General features: G+C 46.0%; 1 protein-coding gene across 1 annotated transcript in view; it reads left to right on the forward strand.

The window, feature by feature from the left end:
• The first annotated feature begins 5,055 nt into the window (after positions 1-5,055).
• Positions 5,056-17,092, forward strand: part of BUB1 (BUB1 mitotic checkpoint serine/threonine kinase) — a 61,820-nt gene continuing 49,783 nt past the window's right edge. Inside the window, exons 1-5 of the mRNA XM_040351096.1 lie at positions 5,056-5,216; positions 8,091-8,150; positions 11,466-11,607; positions 11,701-11,897; positions 16,739-16,782. Of these exons, the coding sequence (XP_040207030.1) occupies positions 5,194-5,216; positions 8,091-8,150; positions 11,466-11,607; positions 11,701-11,897; positions 16,739-16,782 (466 nt within the window). The 5' untranslated portion in view covers positions 5,056-5,193. The remainder of the gene's footprint in view (positions 5,217-8,090; positions 8,151-11,465; positions 11,608-11,700; positions 11,898-16,738; positions 16,783-17,092) is intronic.

Raw genomic sequence — 17,092 nt, forward strand, 5'->3', positions numbered from 1 at the left:
ATCAAGTCCACCGGACCCTCCGTGCTAGGGTGCCCACGTGTCCCGGGACTGTCCCACAATTGACATGTCTTTCCCAGGTCCCGGGCACCTTCATTCCAGGACAATACAATGTCCCGGAATGAAATAGAGGACACAGCCGCCCCCTACTAACTACATTTCCGGAACTAGTTGCTAGTGCCAGCGCTGCCTGGCATTTTGCAACCAGTGACAATTTAATCTCAGACAGTGAGGCCGGGAGCGAGGGCTGAGCCTAGTGCAGCACTGCTGTCCCCACCCACCTTGGCACCTCCTCCTTCTCTGGCACCCGGCGGCAAGCAGCAAAGACTGGTGTGATCTTCACTCTCAAGATAGTGACCCCACTCCTTTCCTTCTACGCACGTGGCTCGTGCAGAGGCAGTGACAGCAGCACTGCATATGGTGGCAGGCTATGGGTGACAGCAGCACTGCATATGGTGGCAGGCTATGGGTGGCAAGCGGCACTGCATCTGGTGGCAAGTGGCACATTCACCTGACAAATAACCCACCACCAAATTCCACATCAACCCCGAGACTACATTAAACCCCCGCCCACCCCCTCATCTTTTTTTGGGGAAGGTGAGAGAGGGGTGTGTCCCTGAATGGCAGTTTGGAAATGTGGTTAACTCTTACGCCATGTGGGCACTCACCTGCAATCTCACATGCACGGGCCGAAGTATAGGTACAGCGTTTACACCACTTTAAGGCTCATCCACTTCAGCAAATTAAGTTCTGGCTTTGGATATACACGTATCATCTCAAAATAAAATATAACTAAGAACCATTTCTTTCAAGTGGGTCCACACTTCTAGTTTATCTAGCGGGTAGATCTTTGAATAGTGCGATGAAATTTGATAATAACGGGAAAAAAGTTCCAGTGTTCCATCAGATTAGGCGACCAGATTTGGTAACGAAAGTGATATTACCATCATATTGCTTTCTGCACATGTGCAATACATTCCAGCGTGGCCGCTCTGCTTTTCCAATAGGTTTCCTAATCTGACAGAACATGAAGGCGGCAGCAGCCATCTTGTTACACCCAGATCTTCTTACACCCAAGCCAGTCTGGAATTTCACACTTGTTTTAGCAGTAAAGTCAGCGTATATAATGCAATATAGTATTGTAAATCTCTGATACTGTTTTCTTGTTAAATTAGAAAACCAGTGGCAAGGCTGCAGTCTGAAAGTGGCGATGACTACCTTGGTACACCCCACACTGCTCAGCGCCAAACTGAGTCAGAAAAGGCCAACGACATTTTTGGACACCCTCACTCGGTCGCCTTGATATACTGTATTTCAGTATATGTAAGCGCAGTTTACTGCTATAATAAGTGTGACATTTAAGACTTGCCTGGATGTAACAAGATGTTTTGTCAGATTAGGAAACCTATTGGAACGCATAGCGCCCATGCTGGAACGCATTGCGCATGTGCAGTAAGCAATGTTTGCTGGTAAAAAAATGTGTAGTGAAGAAACGCTAATTAATCAAGTAAAGGGTAGTGGTACTAATTAATCAAGTATACCGTATTTGTCAGCGTATAAGACGACCTTTTATACTTAAAAATATGGCTCAAAAATCGGGGGTCGTCTTATATGCCAGAAGCAGACTGCGGGCATCCATTTTTTAAAAACCACGCCTCCTCCTAGTGCTGTTCCGTGATAGGCAGAACACTCAGTTTCCCAGCAGAGCATGTGTTCAGTGTTCCGTCTCCTCGGCCTCGGACGAGAGGATGTCCGTGATAGGCGGAACACTGAACACAGGCTCTGCTGGGAAACGGAGTGTTCCGCCTATCACGGAACAGAACGAGGAGGAGGCGCGGCTTTTAAAAAACGGATTCTCGTAGTCTGACTCACTTTGCCAGGCATAAAGGAATGAAGATCGGCGAAGTGAGGTGAGTTAATGGCACGGTGAGGCAATGGCACGGTGAGGTGAGGCAATGACACGATGAGGCAATGGCACAGTGAGGCAATGGCACGGTGAGGCAATGGCACGGTGAGGCAATGGCACGGTGAGGCAATGGCACAGTGAGGTGAGGAAATGGCACAGTGAGGTGAGGCAATGGCACGGTGAGGCAATGGCACGGTGAGGCAATGGCAGAGTGAGGTGAGGAAATGGCACAGTGAGGTGAGGCAATGGCACGGTGAGGTGAGGCAATGGCAGAGTGAGGTGAGGAAATGGCACAGTGAGGTGAGGCAATGGCACGGTGAGGTGAGGCAATGGCACAGTGAGGGGGAAGGGGGTCGTCTTATACGGCGAGTATATCCCAAAACCAAAATTTTAGCTGGAAAATTAGGGGTCCGTCTTATACGCCCTGTCGCCTTATACGCTGGCAAATACGGTAAAGTTCTAGTAAACAATAAATAATTATTCTCCAAATGTATCACAGCATAATAGCATCCAGATAAATAAAATCAGTGAAATATCCAAAAATAAAGTGCATCATATCATAAAAAAATGAATTCAATGAAAATAGTCCATTAATAAGGTGCATCCAACAGAATCTGAGAGAAAGTCAATCTCTTATTCGGAAATTAAATATTTTCCTGTGCAGACAAGCAGGGAAGAGGGGGAGAGGGACAGATAAGGGAGTCCAGATTTGCAGATGTATGAAGATATCATATAGACGTCCTTCTAGAATCCCCCCCCTCCCCAGTAGTGCTAGCCTCTCATCTCATAGATGGACCCCAAAGGGTCTAATAGTGCCTCAATAAGTGTTGGTCATCAAAAATTGCTTCCTCCTCCTTGGTGTATCCAGGACAGGGGACCACTGCAGCTTTACCTCCGATCTCCACAGCCTGTTCCTTTGAACTAATGTCTCCAAATCCACAAAATCAGAAGCAAAAAAGAAGAATCTTCATAGTGTAAGTTAAAAAAGTTCTTGCGTTTATTTAAATTTAACAGCGCAATTAAAATGGCAAAAAAACATCACTTCCGTTTCCAAATCTGACGGGTCACCTAATTTGACAGAACACCGGCTTTAGATATAAATGAAGCATCCTGTAATAAAGTATTTTGTTTTGAATAGAGTGGGGAGGGATTAGCACGCCTGTCAATTTTTTATTGCTGTCTTCCTCTCTGTTAGACCTCTTTCACACTGAGGCGGTTTTCATGCGTTTTAGCGCTAGAAATAGCGCCTGTAAACCGCCTCCCATTCATTTCAGTGTGACTTTTCACACTTGAGTGGTGCGGTTTGCAGGACGTCAGGAAAAGTCCTACAAGTGGCATCTTTCTGGCAGTTTGGGAGCGCAGCGCTCCTCCCATTGAAATGAATGGGCATCGCTTCCAAAGCACCTGAAAAGCGCTTCGGAAGCGCCACAACACAGGCGCTTTTAACCCCTTCTTTGGAGTTAAAAGCAACCCGCTAGCAGTCGAAAAGAGCCACTTAACTGCTTGCCGACCAGCGAAAGACCATATACGTCGGTAGCATGGCACGGACAGGCAGAAAAACATATATATACGTCCCCTTTAAGATCGCGGCATTGTGGACAGCACCGCAAGCTCCATGAGCCTGACCGCGGGTCCCACTGACTCGATCGCCGCGGCAATACCAGCGATCGTCTCACAGTAAGGAAGAACGGGGAGATACTGATGTAAACAAGCATCTCCCCGCTCTGTCTAGTGACAATGACAGTGATCACCACTTCCTGTAATCGGAAGCGGCGGTGATCACTGTCTTGTCACATGTAGCCCACCCCCCCTACAGTAAGAATCACTCACTAGGGCACACTTAACCCCCTACAGCGCCACCTAGTGGTTAACCCCTTCACTGCCAGTGTCATTTTCACAGTAGTCAGTGCATTTTTATAGCACTGATTGCTGTATAAATGACAATGGTCCCAAAAATGTGTCAAAAGTGTCCGATGTGTCCACCATAATGTCGCAGTCACGATAAAAATCGCTGAACGCCGCCATTACTAGTAAAAAAAAAAAAATATTAATAAAAATGCCATAAAACTATCCCCTATTTTGTAGACGCTATAACTTTTGCACAAACCGATCAATAAATGCTTATTGCGATTTTTACCAAAAATATGTAGAATAATACGTATCGGCCTAAACTGTAGGAAAAAATATGTATATATTTTTGGGGGATATTTATTATAGCAAAAAGTAAAAAATATTGATTTTTTTTCAAAATTGTCGCTCTATTTTTGTTTATAGCGAAAAAAATAAAAGCCCGCAGAGGTGATCAAATGCCACCAAAAGAAAGCTCTATTTGTGGGAAAAAAAGGACGCCAATTTTGTTTGGGAGCCACGTCGCACAACCGCGCAATTGTCAGTTAAAGCGTTGCAGTGCCGAATCGCAAAATATGGCCCGGTCATTTGGCTGCATAATGGTCCGGGGCTTAAGTGGTTAAACAGTGCTAAAGCACCGCTAAAACAAGCAGCACTTTAGCGCTAACGCTGCTGCAGCCCCACTGTGGAAGGGGTCTTAGGGAGAATCACCTATTTGTCTTTTTTACCATTATCACAATTTTGGGCTGTCATCAGAACAGGAATAGAGGGCAAATCTGGTGACACTAGTTGTGGTGACAACAGGAGATTCCCTCAATTTGGAGGGATTTCCTCTCACTTCCTGTTGTGGCTATAGGACAGGAAGTGGAGAGAAATCTCCCTGAGGGAACACAGATGGCGAAAATAATAAAAATAAAAATAAAGATGTTATACTTTATTTTATTCTGTTACAAAACACATTTAATGAACAGATACTCTTTTTATCAGTCAGTGGCGTTCTTTATTTCTTAAATTTTACTGTTGCTCTTTAATTCATTTCCTGTCAGCAGCCCGTACGAATTAAAGCAACATTTCAGCCAGCTCCTGTCACAGTACAGTCCTCCTCTTGGTTTCTCTCTGGATGAAAGGTCGATGAACTCAAGTGGCTTCAATGTTGAGCAACACACAGCACATAGCCCTGCCCTTATCAAACATGGCCGCGAGACGAGATCGTACAATCACGTGATCAAAATATGTTCGCTTGTTACCACCGCACAACTTCTCGCGAGATAAGACTTCCGCCCGTCTAGATTTTGAATTTGATTGGCTGTGAGCCCCGCCGCCTAGACCTATGGCAGTTGCAGGATTTCTTGTTGCGCGAACGATTTGAAATAGTAGGAGAGGACGGGGGGAGTTGTTATGGTGAGGAGCGATCTCTCTTGTAGGACGGATCTCCGGGAAGAATGGATATCCAGAGCTGTGTGCAGTAAGTACCGACCTGTGGGGTGGTATTGTGGTATAGGCGGGGCTGGATTGTTTACCATAGAGGACATAATATGGTGTGTGGGACACTATGGGTGGGCCCTGGAGCCGCTATTGTACTCTGTAATAAACGGAAATCTCCTCCAGCGATGGGGTCATCCTGCAGAGTGGGGGACAGATGGAGCAGAGGGCTATCCAGAGGGAATGCCATGTTCCATAGGACACCATTACAGGCCTCATAAATACAAAATGCTTAATGTGTGGCTTCCAGGCACAGCCCCGGGCCAAGCATGACACAATTCCTTATCTTTACACTTGTTCCCAGTCACTGACTCCACAAGCATTTAGCCTGCTGTCCTGTGCCCCACATCTCCGCCTTGCTGATGTCACAGAGCTGCACAAGGAGGATCCCTACTATAGTGTCAGGATCCACCCGGTTCCCTTAAAGCGGAGCTCCACCCTAAAGTGGAACTCCTGGTGATCGGAATTCTCCCCCCCCCCCTCTGGTGTCACGTTTGACACCTTTCAGGGGGAGGGGGGTGCAGATACAGGTATTTAGGTATTTGCACCCACTTCCGGCCTAGACTGCGGGCATGACGACACCTCCCGTCAACCCCCCCCCCCCCCCCCCCCCCCCCCCGTTGTGTTCTGGGAACACTCGGCACCCAGAGCACAGCGGGAGCCAGTCAGCAGGCGCATCGCGACTTGCCCATGCGCCGTAGGGAACCTGGCAGTGAAGCCGCAGCGCTTCACTTCCTGGTTCCCTCACCGAGGATGGAGGGGGGGCAGAAGAGTGACGAGCGATCGCACGTCCTCTGCTGCGGACGGCGCTGGACTCCAGGACAGGTAAGTGTCCTCATATTAAAAGTCAGCAGCTGCAGTATTTGTCACTGCTGGCTTTTAATAATTTTTTTTTTTCAGCGCACATCCGCTTTAATGTTGGCTATCCCAGCGTGTGTAGAAAATTGAGGCAAACCGCTGAATGGCTGCACTCTGAATAACACCTACGCTGTTTTGCCACAAATAAAAGAAGGTTCAAAATCTGTTAAATTATGGTGATGAAAGGTACAGACGGGCTAACGCGTTTCACATAGATGCTTAAAGAGGAAGTGTTCTGCAGGCTGGTCGGTAAGGAGGCTTGGTTTTTCCCTGGGCATTCCCCAGGTTTTGTGTTGGCCTTCCTATGCCACTTACTGCGATTGCCAGCAATAGATGGGGGCGGTGGACACGTTTTTGTTTCACCTGTGGTGTTTATATTGGTCCTGCAACGCACCAACACCTTTGCAGCCATTGTGCTACATGCTGGGTGTTTGGTGTGCTATTGTACCTTTAAGGAGGGGTGGCTCCCCTTCAGTCCACCTGCCCCTATCTATCCATTCGAATGCATGTGCCTCCCCTGTGGGGACGCTCATTGTTTAGTGTTAGGACCACAGATTCCAGGGTGCCTTGGCGCGGCTCTGTGGCTCACGCATGCGTTTGCAAATGCGTGCGGACAAAACCCCTGTTTTTAACGCATACTGTTAGACCGGTTAATTTGGTTGTTCTGCAGGCTGGTTGGTAAGGAGGCTTGGTTTTTCCCTGGGCATTCCCCAGGTTTTGTTGTTAAAGAGGAGGTAAACCCTGATTGTTTTTATTTCCCTGCAAAGGTAAAGCATAATGGGCTAGTATGCATTGCATAGAAGCCCATTATGTGTCACTTGCCTGAAACCGAAGCCTGCGATGTCACCGCTGTCCCCACTAGCAGCGAGCGTCCATCTTCACCCCTCTTCCTCCCGGGGCTGCGAATTCCGGCTCTGTGACTGGCCGGAGTCGCGTGATGTCTTTCCCGCGCACGGCATGACCTCCTTAAGGCCCCTTTCCCACTGACGCATTTTTCAGGCGGTTTAGCGCTAAAAATCTGCTATACCGCCTGAAAAAATCGTGCCCTGCAGTCTTCAGTGTGAAAGCCCGAAGGCTAGCCGCATCTTTGGAGCGGTATAGGAGCGTGGTGTTTACCGCTTCTTCCCATTATAATCAATGGGAAACCGCGGTAATACGCCTCTGCAGAGAGAGGTGCATTGTCGGCGGTATTAACCCTTTTTCGGCCGCTAGCGGGGGTTAAAACCGCACCGATAGCGACCAAATATCGCGGTAAATACGACGGTATAACGGCGCTAAAAATTGTGTCGCTATACCGCACCTCCCCTGCCCCGTGTGAAAAAGGCTTTAGGAACGGCACGATTGCTGTTTCTGACGTACGGCCTGCGATGTAGACATCGGCGCACGCCTCTATTGTAAATGTCTTCTAAACCGTGGAGGTTTAGGAGATATTTCCAGCACCTACAGGTAAGCCTTAACCACTTCCCGGCTGGTCAATAACAGATTGACGTCCGGGAAGTGGTTGTGTTATCCTGACTGGGTGTCGTATGATGTCCAGCAGGATAATATGCCAGCGCGCTCCCACGAGGGCGCGCAGCGTGCCGTGTCAGTCTGACACACCGCACCTCCGATCGTGATAAGAAGCCTCTGATGTAGGCTTTTTACCACGTGATCAGCTGTGACCAATCACAGCTGATCATCGCGTGAGCCAGGAAGTGCCGATAAACGGCATTCCTTGGTTCGCGCTGACGGCCCAATCAGAAGGGGTGTTTGTGCTGATAATCAGCAAAGCCCCATCAGATGTGCCAAAAAGGTAACCAGTCAGAATCGCCTATCGGTCGGTGCCCAATAAAATGCCAATTAGTGCCCACCACAGACTGAAATATAAACTGAGATTTTATACTCCCTCTCTACTCTGTCACAAAAAAAAGTTTGCCTTCAGTACTATTTTAACCAAATCTTGAATTGTATACCATTTTCTTTTCCCCTCTGAGTTACTGTATGTGTTTTGTCCCTGCAGAATGTTTGAAACCCACATACAGGGATACAGCGGTGATGACCCTCTGGATCTGTGGGACAGGTGAGCTACAACCCTCCAGCCTTTGGAATAAGGCTTTGTTCACATGGTGGTGATGCCGCCCGTATAGTGTGAATGGGCTGTTTTTTCCTGACGTCTCAACGTCCAGGTGCTGCGTGTCAGCAGTTGATCGAAGTCTATTAAGAGGCAGCAGCTGTCCTAATGTGACGGGAGACCGTCATCTAAGACCCCTTTCACACGGGCTGACTGTTTAGGTCCGCCTGTTGGTCTCTTAGGCGGACCCAAACGAACGCTCCATGCAGGTCTATGGAGCGACGGAAGTCAGCAGCCACGTGTCCGCTGACATCCGATCTGCTGAATCCAGACTGATGGAAACCCTGTTTTCCATCCGTCTGGCGTATTGGATGAAAAGGGACAGGCGGTCTGTTTTCATCCGATCACCCACAGAGGTGAGAGCGGAGCTCTGACAGGTCCATCTCTCCACAGTGAGCAGAGACGGACCTGTCATCCGCCGGCTCAGCAGGGATCAATGGATCGATTTCCCCCTGAGCAAGCGGAGTTCGTACACGGACAGCCCTGTATAAAAGGGGCCTAATGCATGCCATGTTTGATCAGGGCCGCTTATGCACAGAACTGTCACATTAAGACCAGCTGCTGTGTCCTAATAGACTTCAATCATCTACCTGCATGCAGCCTCAGGAAGTTGAGATGCCTGAAAAAATGGCCTATTCATGCTACACAAGCTACAAAAAAAGGCTTTTCTTCTAAATTTGACTTTGAAGGGCAATACTCCTCAAAGGATCAAAGCATGAATCTAAAGTAGTATTTTATTAGAAAAAGATAAAAATGAAAAAATATACACAGGATGCAAATACCACGATGAGCAATAATACAAGACAGTTGGGAAAACCACTACTCTGTCAGGTGCGTTCAGCAGCAGGGATGAACCAACGCGTTTCGATTTGGTGGTATTGGTTCTCTTCTTCATGGGTAGGCGCTTCTACACAGAACGTTGTACATCTATAATTCATAAAGAGAGGTATAAGAATATATACATTTGTACATTGTATCAAAAATTAGTCAAACACTTTGTATAGATCCACTGACCAAAAACTTGCATGAGAAATCATTGATCTCGCATCCACATAAAAAACATTTTAGAAAGGTGTTGCTGCCATGTGCCGACCAATTTGGGTCCAGAGAGATGGGCGCGCACAAAGACCCAAAACCAGGGGAGGTTTGCCACAGAGGGCGCTCAATCCGGGCTGCAGAAAAAATGCCTCACGTGTAGCCCAAAGCGACTAGCATCGCTGAAAACAATGGAAATATTTTGTCAAAAACCACTGAGTAAAACTTTGCATTGTAGTAATGCTTACAAATGCTACTATACGCATATTGGTTCAAAACGTACAGACCTAGTTGTATTAAACGGTTAAAGCTAGGGTTGTCCCGATACGATACTAGTATCGGTACCGATACCGAGCATTTGCCCCAGTACTTGTACTGGGGCAAATGCTCCGATGTTTCACCCGATAAATAGGCAGTCAGGGTGATCGGTGGGGGAGTCACAAGCACTGATCACCCTGTATAGATTTAAAAGTCTGACAGCCGGTCCTTTCTCAGCCCGACCCCCCCCCCCCCCCCCCCACGGCTTTCAGCGGTAATCGGTGCTTCTCTCCCATACACGATCACCACTGACTGTCCCCTATCCTCCTCCAGTCTCCCTCCGTTCTGCTGTGTCCTTCTCCGTGTCCCCCTCGGTGCATCTGTCCGCCTCTCTTCCCCTCGGTGCATCTGTCCGCCTCTCTTCCCCTCGGTGCATCTGTCCGCCTCTCTTCCCCTCGGTGCATCTGTCCGCCTCTCTTCCCCTCGGTGCATCTGTCCGCCTCTCTTCCCCTCGGTGCATCTGTCCGCCTCTCTTCCCCTCGGTGCATCTGTCCGCCTCTCTTCCCCTCGGTGCTTCCGCTTTTACATGGTCTTAAAAATGTGGTATTGGGACAACCCTAGTTAAAGCACAGCAATGAACCCATCGGTCATCACCAGACTGACTTCAGACATCTCCTGCGTGAACAAGGTCTAAGACCCCTTTCACATTGAGGATTTTTTCAGGCGGTACAGCGCTAAAAATAACGCTGCTATCCCGCCTGAAAAACTCCTTCACTGCAGACTCAATGTGAAAGCCCGAGGGCTTTCACACTGAGGCGATGCGCTGGCGGGAGACAAAAAAATCTCCTGTCAGCAGCATCTTTGGAGCGGTGAGAGGAGCGGCGTGTATACCACTCCTTCCCATCTATAGAGGCGCATTGCGGGCGGTATTAACCCTTTATCGGCCACTAGCGGGGGTTAATACCCACCGCTAGCGGCTGATTCCCGCGGCAATCCCGGCGGTATAGCGCCGCTATTTTTTGCGGCGTTATACCGCCACCGCTGCTCCCGCCCCAGTCTGAAAGGGGCCTAAAACGAGGAAAGTTAATGAGGATGTTTAGGGGGAGATTTAATGACAATAATGAACATGGAATCTGGCACAGCTGTGCATAGTAATCAATCAGCTTCTAGTTTATTTTGTCAAGTTAGAATCCGATTGGTTAATATGCACAGTTGAGCCAGTTTAAAGCGGGGGTTCACCCTATTAATAAAAAAACAATTTTTTTTTCTTCTAGCATAACATGAGGCATAGTAGCGCGAGCTACAGTATGCCTGTCTTTATTTTTTAGTCTGGTACTCACAGTGTAATCGTAGAGACAAGAATCCGACCCCCCTCGGGGAATGGGCGTTCCTATGGAGAGGCAGCATGATTGACGGCCGGCTATGGCACGTCACGCTTCTCCGGAAATACCCGAAATAGGACTTGGCGCTTCACGGCGCCTGCGCATAGTCTGTGCGCAGGCGCCGTATAGCGCCGTGAAGAGCCGAGACCTGTTCCGGCTGTCTTTGGGGGGCGTGACGTGCCAGAGCCGGCCGTCAATCACCTTCCCTCTCCATAGGAACGCCCATTCCCCGCGGGGAGTCGGAATCTTGTCTCTACGATTACACTGTGAGTACGGGGCTAAAAAAATAAAGACAGGCATACTGTAGCTCGCGCTACTATGCCTCATTTTATGCTAAAAAGATGTTAATAAGGGTGAACCACCGCTTTAAGTAAATCTCCCCCTTAGGGCTTATTACACAAATGACACATAAGTTGTACAATCTCTTTTAGCTCTACCAACATGTATGCCGTACAAGGACCTGCCTAATTGGATAGATTTAGTAGGTCCGCATAGTACATGGTTCTGGTAGATCTGGAGATTGTACTGTCAGATTGTAATGTGTATGGTGACACTAAATTCCACCATTGTACCTTTTGCCTTCTTCAAGGTATGTTCTTTGGGCTGAAGAAACTCTACCACCGCAAGAAAAGCGCAATGTTCTGTGTTTGTTGGAGCGTTTAGTTCGGAACTTTATAGGAGACCGGAAATACTGCAATGATGAGCGATACCTGAAGTACTGCATCCGATTTGTGAGTCCCTTCTCTGTTTGTAATCAGAATGGACAATGAAATGAGTGAATGTCTGTATACTCAAAGCATGCTCTGTTTTTCACTCTTTTCCAGTCTGAAACCATTGATGAACCCATGCCGTTCTTTGAGTATCTTTACAGCCAAGGTATAGGTACTCGTTCTGCTGCTCTTCATGTCATCTGGGCTCAGCAGCTGGAAGTAAAGGGGGACCTGCACAATGCAAGTGCCATTTATCATAAAGCCTTTGAAAACCAGGCACAGCCAAAAGACTTTGTGGATCATCACTACAGGTCAGAGTGTGAATCTGGATAGCTCAGCTCAACACTGAAATCCTAATGGTCCATATAATGAATGCTAGATTTTTGCTTAAATGATTGTATAGTCATTTTTGGAACTTTTACGTAAGGTAAATCTATAATAAGGCTTACCTGTAGGTTAAAAAAAAAATCTCTTAAACCTTTACGGTTTAGGAGATATTCCCCTTGTAATGAGCCGCATGCGCACAGGGGATTCTCGGCTGAAGGCCCGGCAGACGCTGGACCTTGCCGTAAAGAGGTTTCCCATGCACGGGAGTGACGACATCGTGGCTCCAGCTACTCACAGCGCTGGAGCCGCGATACCCGGAAGACATGCCGGCTATCTCAGCGTGGTCCAGGTAAGTTACCGACACCTCGTTCTAAGGTAAGTATTTCATAATGAGCTAGTTTGCGGATTATGGGACTATACAACCGCTTTAAGGTAGATGGTGTGACTTGAATATTATTTTAAGAATGGCTACAGGCCACATCTTTGCATTTATTGAAAGTCTTGTTTGTGTAGCCACTTAGAGACTTGATTACCCGTTAGGAACTGTTGCAGGGTATGAAGTCTGAACACGCCTCTCAAACTTTCCTATCATGGCCGAATCTTGGACTTTTCTGACAGCAAAGCTTCAAGCAGAACTTCGTTCTCTCAATCAACATTGACTATTTGTAATCCTTATGCTGCTAGCATTGGTAAATAGATAGGAAAGTACAGTCGTGGTCATAAGTTTACATACCCCTGGCAGAATTTATGATTTCTTGACCATTTTTCAGAGAATATGAATAACACAAAAACTTCAACTGTGTTTACTCTTTAACCACTTCCATACAGGGCATTTTCACCCCCTTCCTGCCCAGACTTTAGTTTTCAGCACTGTTGCAATTTGAATGACAATTGCGCTGTCGTGCGACGTGGCTCCCAAACAAAATTGACGCCCTTTTTTTCCCCCACTAATACAGCTTTCTTTTGGTGGTATTTGATCACCTCTGCGTTTTTTTTGCGCTATAAACAAGCGTGACAATTTTGAAAAAAACACTATCTATTTCTTTTTGATTTAATAAATATCATTTTTTTTTTTTTTTTTAAACGATTTTTTTCCTCAGTTTAGGGCGATACGTATTCTTCTACATATTTTTGGCAAAAAAAATCGCAATAAGCGTATTTGATCGGTTTGCGCAAAAGTTCTAGTATCTACAAAATAGGGAATAGAATTATGGCACTTTTTATTTTTTTTACTAGTAATGGCGGCGTTCTGCGATTTTATTATTTTTATATTTTTTTTGTGACCGTGACATTGCGGCAGACACTTTTGACACGTTTTTGAGACCATTTACACAGCAATTAGTGCTATAAAACTGCAGTGATTACTGTGTAAATGTGACTGGCAGGGACGGGGTTAACACTAGGGGGGGAGGAAGGGGTTAATATTTTCCCTAAAGTGTGTTCTAACTGTAGGGGGGGGGGACTCACAAGGGAAGGAGATTGATGTGTGTTCCTCTGTACTGGGAACACACATCTGTCTCCTCACTGCTGACAGGACATGGATCTGTGGGTTTACACCCACAGATCCATGGTCCTGCCGTGATTGCGGGCAATCGCGGGTGCCCGGCAGACATCGCGGCCGCTGGACACGCGCATCGGGTCCCGAGCAATGTGGCGGAGGCGCCCGAGAAGGCAAGGACGTCATAAGACGTCTAAGGAACGGAGGGTTCCTGCCGACGTCATTTTACAATGAATCGGTAGGGAACGGGTTAAATCATAATAACAGAAACTACCCACATGATGCAGATCAAAAGTTTACATACCCCAGATCTTAAAGGGGTTGTAAAGGCTCGTCTTTTATTTTCTAAATAGGTTCCTTTAAGCTATTGCATTGTTGGTTCACTTGCCTTTTCCTTTGATTTCCCTTCTAAATGTTTTTTCTTTGAATTTCTCACTTCCTGTTTCTCCTCGGTAAGCTTTCCACCATCATCCGATTGGTGGAAAGTCAGTCAGAACAGCTTACTGAGGAGGAACAGGAAGTGAGAAATTCAGACAAAGAAAAAAAACATTTAGAAGGGAAAATGCACTCGCTTTAAAGTAACCTATTTAGAAAAAAAAAGAACCTTTGCAACCCTTTTAATAAAGTGTATTGCCCCCTTTATTATCAATGACGGCTTGAAGTCTTTTGTGGTATTTGTGGATGAGGCTCTTTATCTTCTCAGATGGTAAAGCTCCCCATTCCTCTTGGTGAAAAGCCTCCAGTCCCTGTAAATTCTTGGGCTGTCTTGCATGAACTGCACATTTGAGATCTCCCCAGAGTGGCTCAATGATATTGAGGTCAGGAGACTGAGATGGCCACTCCAGAACCTTCACTTTATTCTGCTGTAGCCAATTACAGGTCGACTTGGCCCCTGTGTTTTGGATCATTGTCATGTTGGAATGTCCAAGTACGTCCCATGTGCAGCTTCCTGGCTAATGAATGAAAATGTTCCTCCAGTATTTTTTGATAACATACTGCATTCATCTTGCCATCAATTTTGACCAAATTTTCTGTGCCTTTGTAGCTCACACATCCCCAAAACATCAGCGATCCACCTCCGTGTTTTACAGTAGGAATGGTGTACCTTTCATCATAGGCCTTGTTGACTCCTCTCCAAATGAAAAAATTTTATGGTTGTGGCCAAAAAGCAAAATTTGAGTCTCCTCACTCAAAATGACTTTGTGTCAGAAGGTTTGAGGCTTGTCTCTGTGTTGTTTGGTGTATTGTAAGCGGGATACTTTGTGGAATTTGCATAGTAATGGCTTTCTTCTGGTGACTTGACCATGCAGCCCATCTTTCTTCAAGTGTCTCCTTATTGTGCATCTTGAAACAGCCACACCACATGTTTTCAGAGAGTCCTGTATTTCACCTGAAGTTATTTGTGGGTTTTCCTGGCAGTTGTGGCTGGAATTTTAGTTGGTCTACCTGACCGTGGTTTGGTTTCAACAAAACCCCTCACTTTTCACTCCTTGATTAGAGTTTGAACACTGCTGATTGGAATTCTCAATTCCTTGGATATCTTTTTTTATATCCCTTTCCTGTTTTATACAGTTCAACTACCTTTTCCTGCAGATCATTTGACAATTCTTTTGCTTTCCCCATGACTCCAGAAACGTCAGTGCAGCACTGGATGAAAGATGCAAGGGTTTATGAATAGTCCAGAAATTTTGACCTTTTTTACACACAATAATTACAAACATCACAGGTGAGGATGGTTACCTTTTTAATAGCCATTCAACCCCCTTTGTGTCAACTTGTGTGCATGTTATCAGGCCAAAATTACCAGGGTATGTAAACTTTTGATCAGGGTCATTTGGGTAGTTTCTGTTTATCATTATGATTTAAAAAAAAGTTTATTTATAATAAATGGCTTCAGCCAAACACTAACCACGAGTGAAAAAAGTTTATCATTCATAATCTCTGAAAAATGGCCAAGACATCCTAAATTCTGCCAGGGTATGTAAACTTATTAGCACAACGGTACATTTTATTTACATGTTTTAAACTCTTCTGCTTGCATGCCTGAGCTTAAAGTATCGGTATCTGGACCGATACCAAGCATTTGCCTGAGTACTTGTACTGGGGCAAATGCTCCCGATGCTTCACCCGATACTTGTACTGTCATGGGTGATCAGTGCATGGGGGAGTTACAGGCACCAATCGCCGCTATATAGTGTATTCCCGCCGTGTATTCCCGCCGTGTATTCCTCCGTGTTTCTCTCCCCTTCCGTGCTCCTCCTCCACCCCCTGGAACTGTCGGGATGGAGGGTAGGAGCCGGTAAATCCAGCTCCTTACTGCTCCGAATGGACAGAGTCATAAAGCATGGAGACCTTGGTGGATCGGGAAGTTTGGTTTGAATATTAAAATTTTAATTAAATGGCATTTTTGGTTTGTGGTGCTCAGGTGAAGTGTAGTTCCCTTTTAAGCACTTCTACCTTCTGCCATTCCTACTCGCTCGTGAGGCTGCCCTTCATAGTAGGCAATTTAAATATGTGGGGTTGGGGTTTATGGACAAGCTCTGATGCTACCCTGATATTGTGATAAATGTGGGTGGTGTTGCACAGTTCCTATATTACTTGTGAAATCCAAGGATAAGAACATCATACACCTAATATAAATCCAACTTGAAAAAGTAAAAATGTGAAGAATATGCAATGAACAAGTGTATATAATATATATAAAAAAAGTGATTAATTGATATCGCTAAACACACATAGCTACACGGTAGCTAGCAAGTGTCCAAGTGTTGGAATTCCAATAAAGTGCTCTGTTTTTCTTGTGTATAGACAATCCTCCTCTGTGCTTCCACCGATCACCTCAGTGCTCACAGAACACTCGCCTCACTTCCATGTCATAAAAAAAGCCTCAAGATCCGATTTGGGTATGGGTCTGATTATCCTTCCTTCGGGCATCCTCCTCCTATGTCTTCTCTGTCGGCTAGAGTCGTCGTTCTTTAGGTGTCCCTGGTCTCTCCAGTCCATATATTAGAATGAAATAGACAATATGCCTCCCATAGTGTAAAACGCCACCATTTATAAGACAAATGTAGGCTTACAGTAAACTAAATGTAAAAAACATCGGATAATAAACAGACTATGTACTCACGTCACTTCCGGGCCGCCGTCTGCTCCGGACACACTTAAGTGTGTGTATCCATTTGGATTCCTTCTGACTAAGTGTTCTTATTTTATGACTCCCTCTCCATGCTGTATTATATTTCTCTATACTGCAAAAAAACTTCAGCCTTTACAACCATGTTTAGGTCTGCTTTTTAATCTTCCTTTATTTTGTTTTTCTTTTTACAGAGCGTTTCAGACCAGAATCGCTCAGAAGACATCAACTGATCGAGGTAACAAAAATAATCCTTAAGGCTTAATGTACACGGGATGTTTTTGCAACCTCTCCTGAACGATTTAACTTGACAGATAGTAACCCACGTTTAAAACATCTGTTTTGCTGCGTTTACATGCTGCGTTTGCGTTTTTAGAAGCATTTCTAAATGGCGAAACGCGGGTTACCGCTTTTTAGAAGCGCTTGAAATGCCTCTAAATTGAGTGCCTGAACTCGTGTTTTTTTTATTTTTTTTGCTTTCCAAAAAAGCCTCTAAACTCAACTGCCTTGAAACTACTATAAACGACCCTGTGTACATGAACTGAAAA

Source organism: Rana temporaria, chromosome 4 (genome assembly GCF_905171775.1).
Source record: "Rana temporaria chromosome 4, aRanTem1.1, whole genome shotgun sequence".
Taxonomy (NCBI): Eukaryota; Metazoa; Chordata; class Amphibia; order Anura; family Ranidae; genus Rana; species Rana temporaria.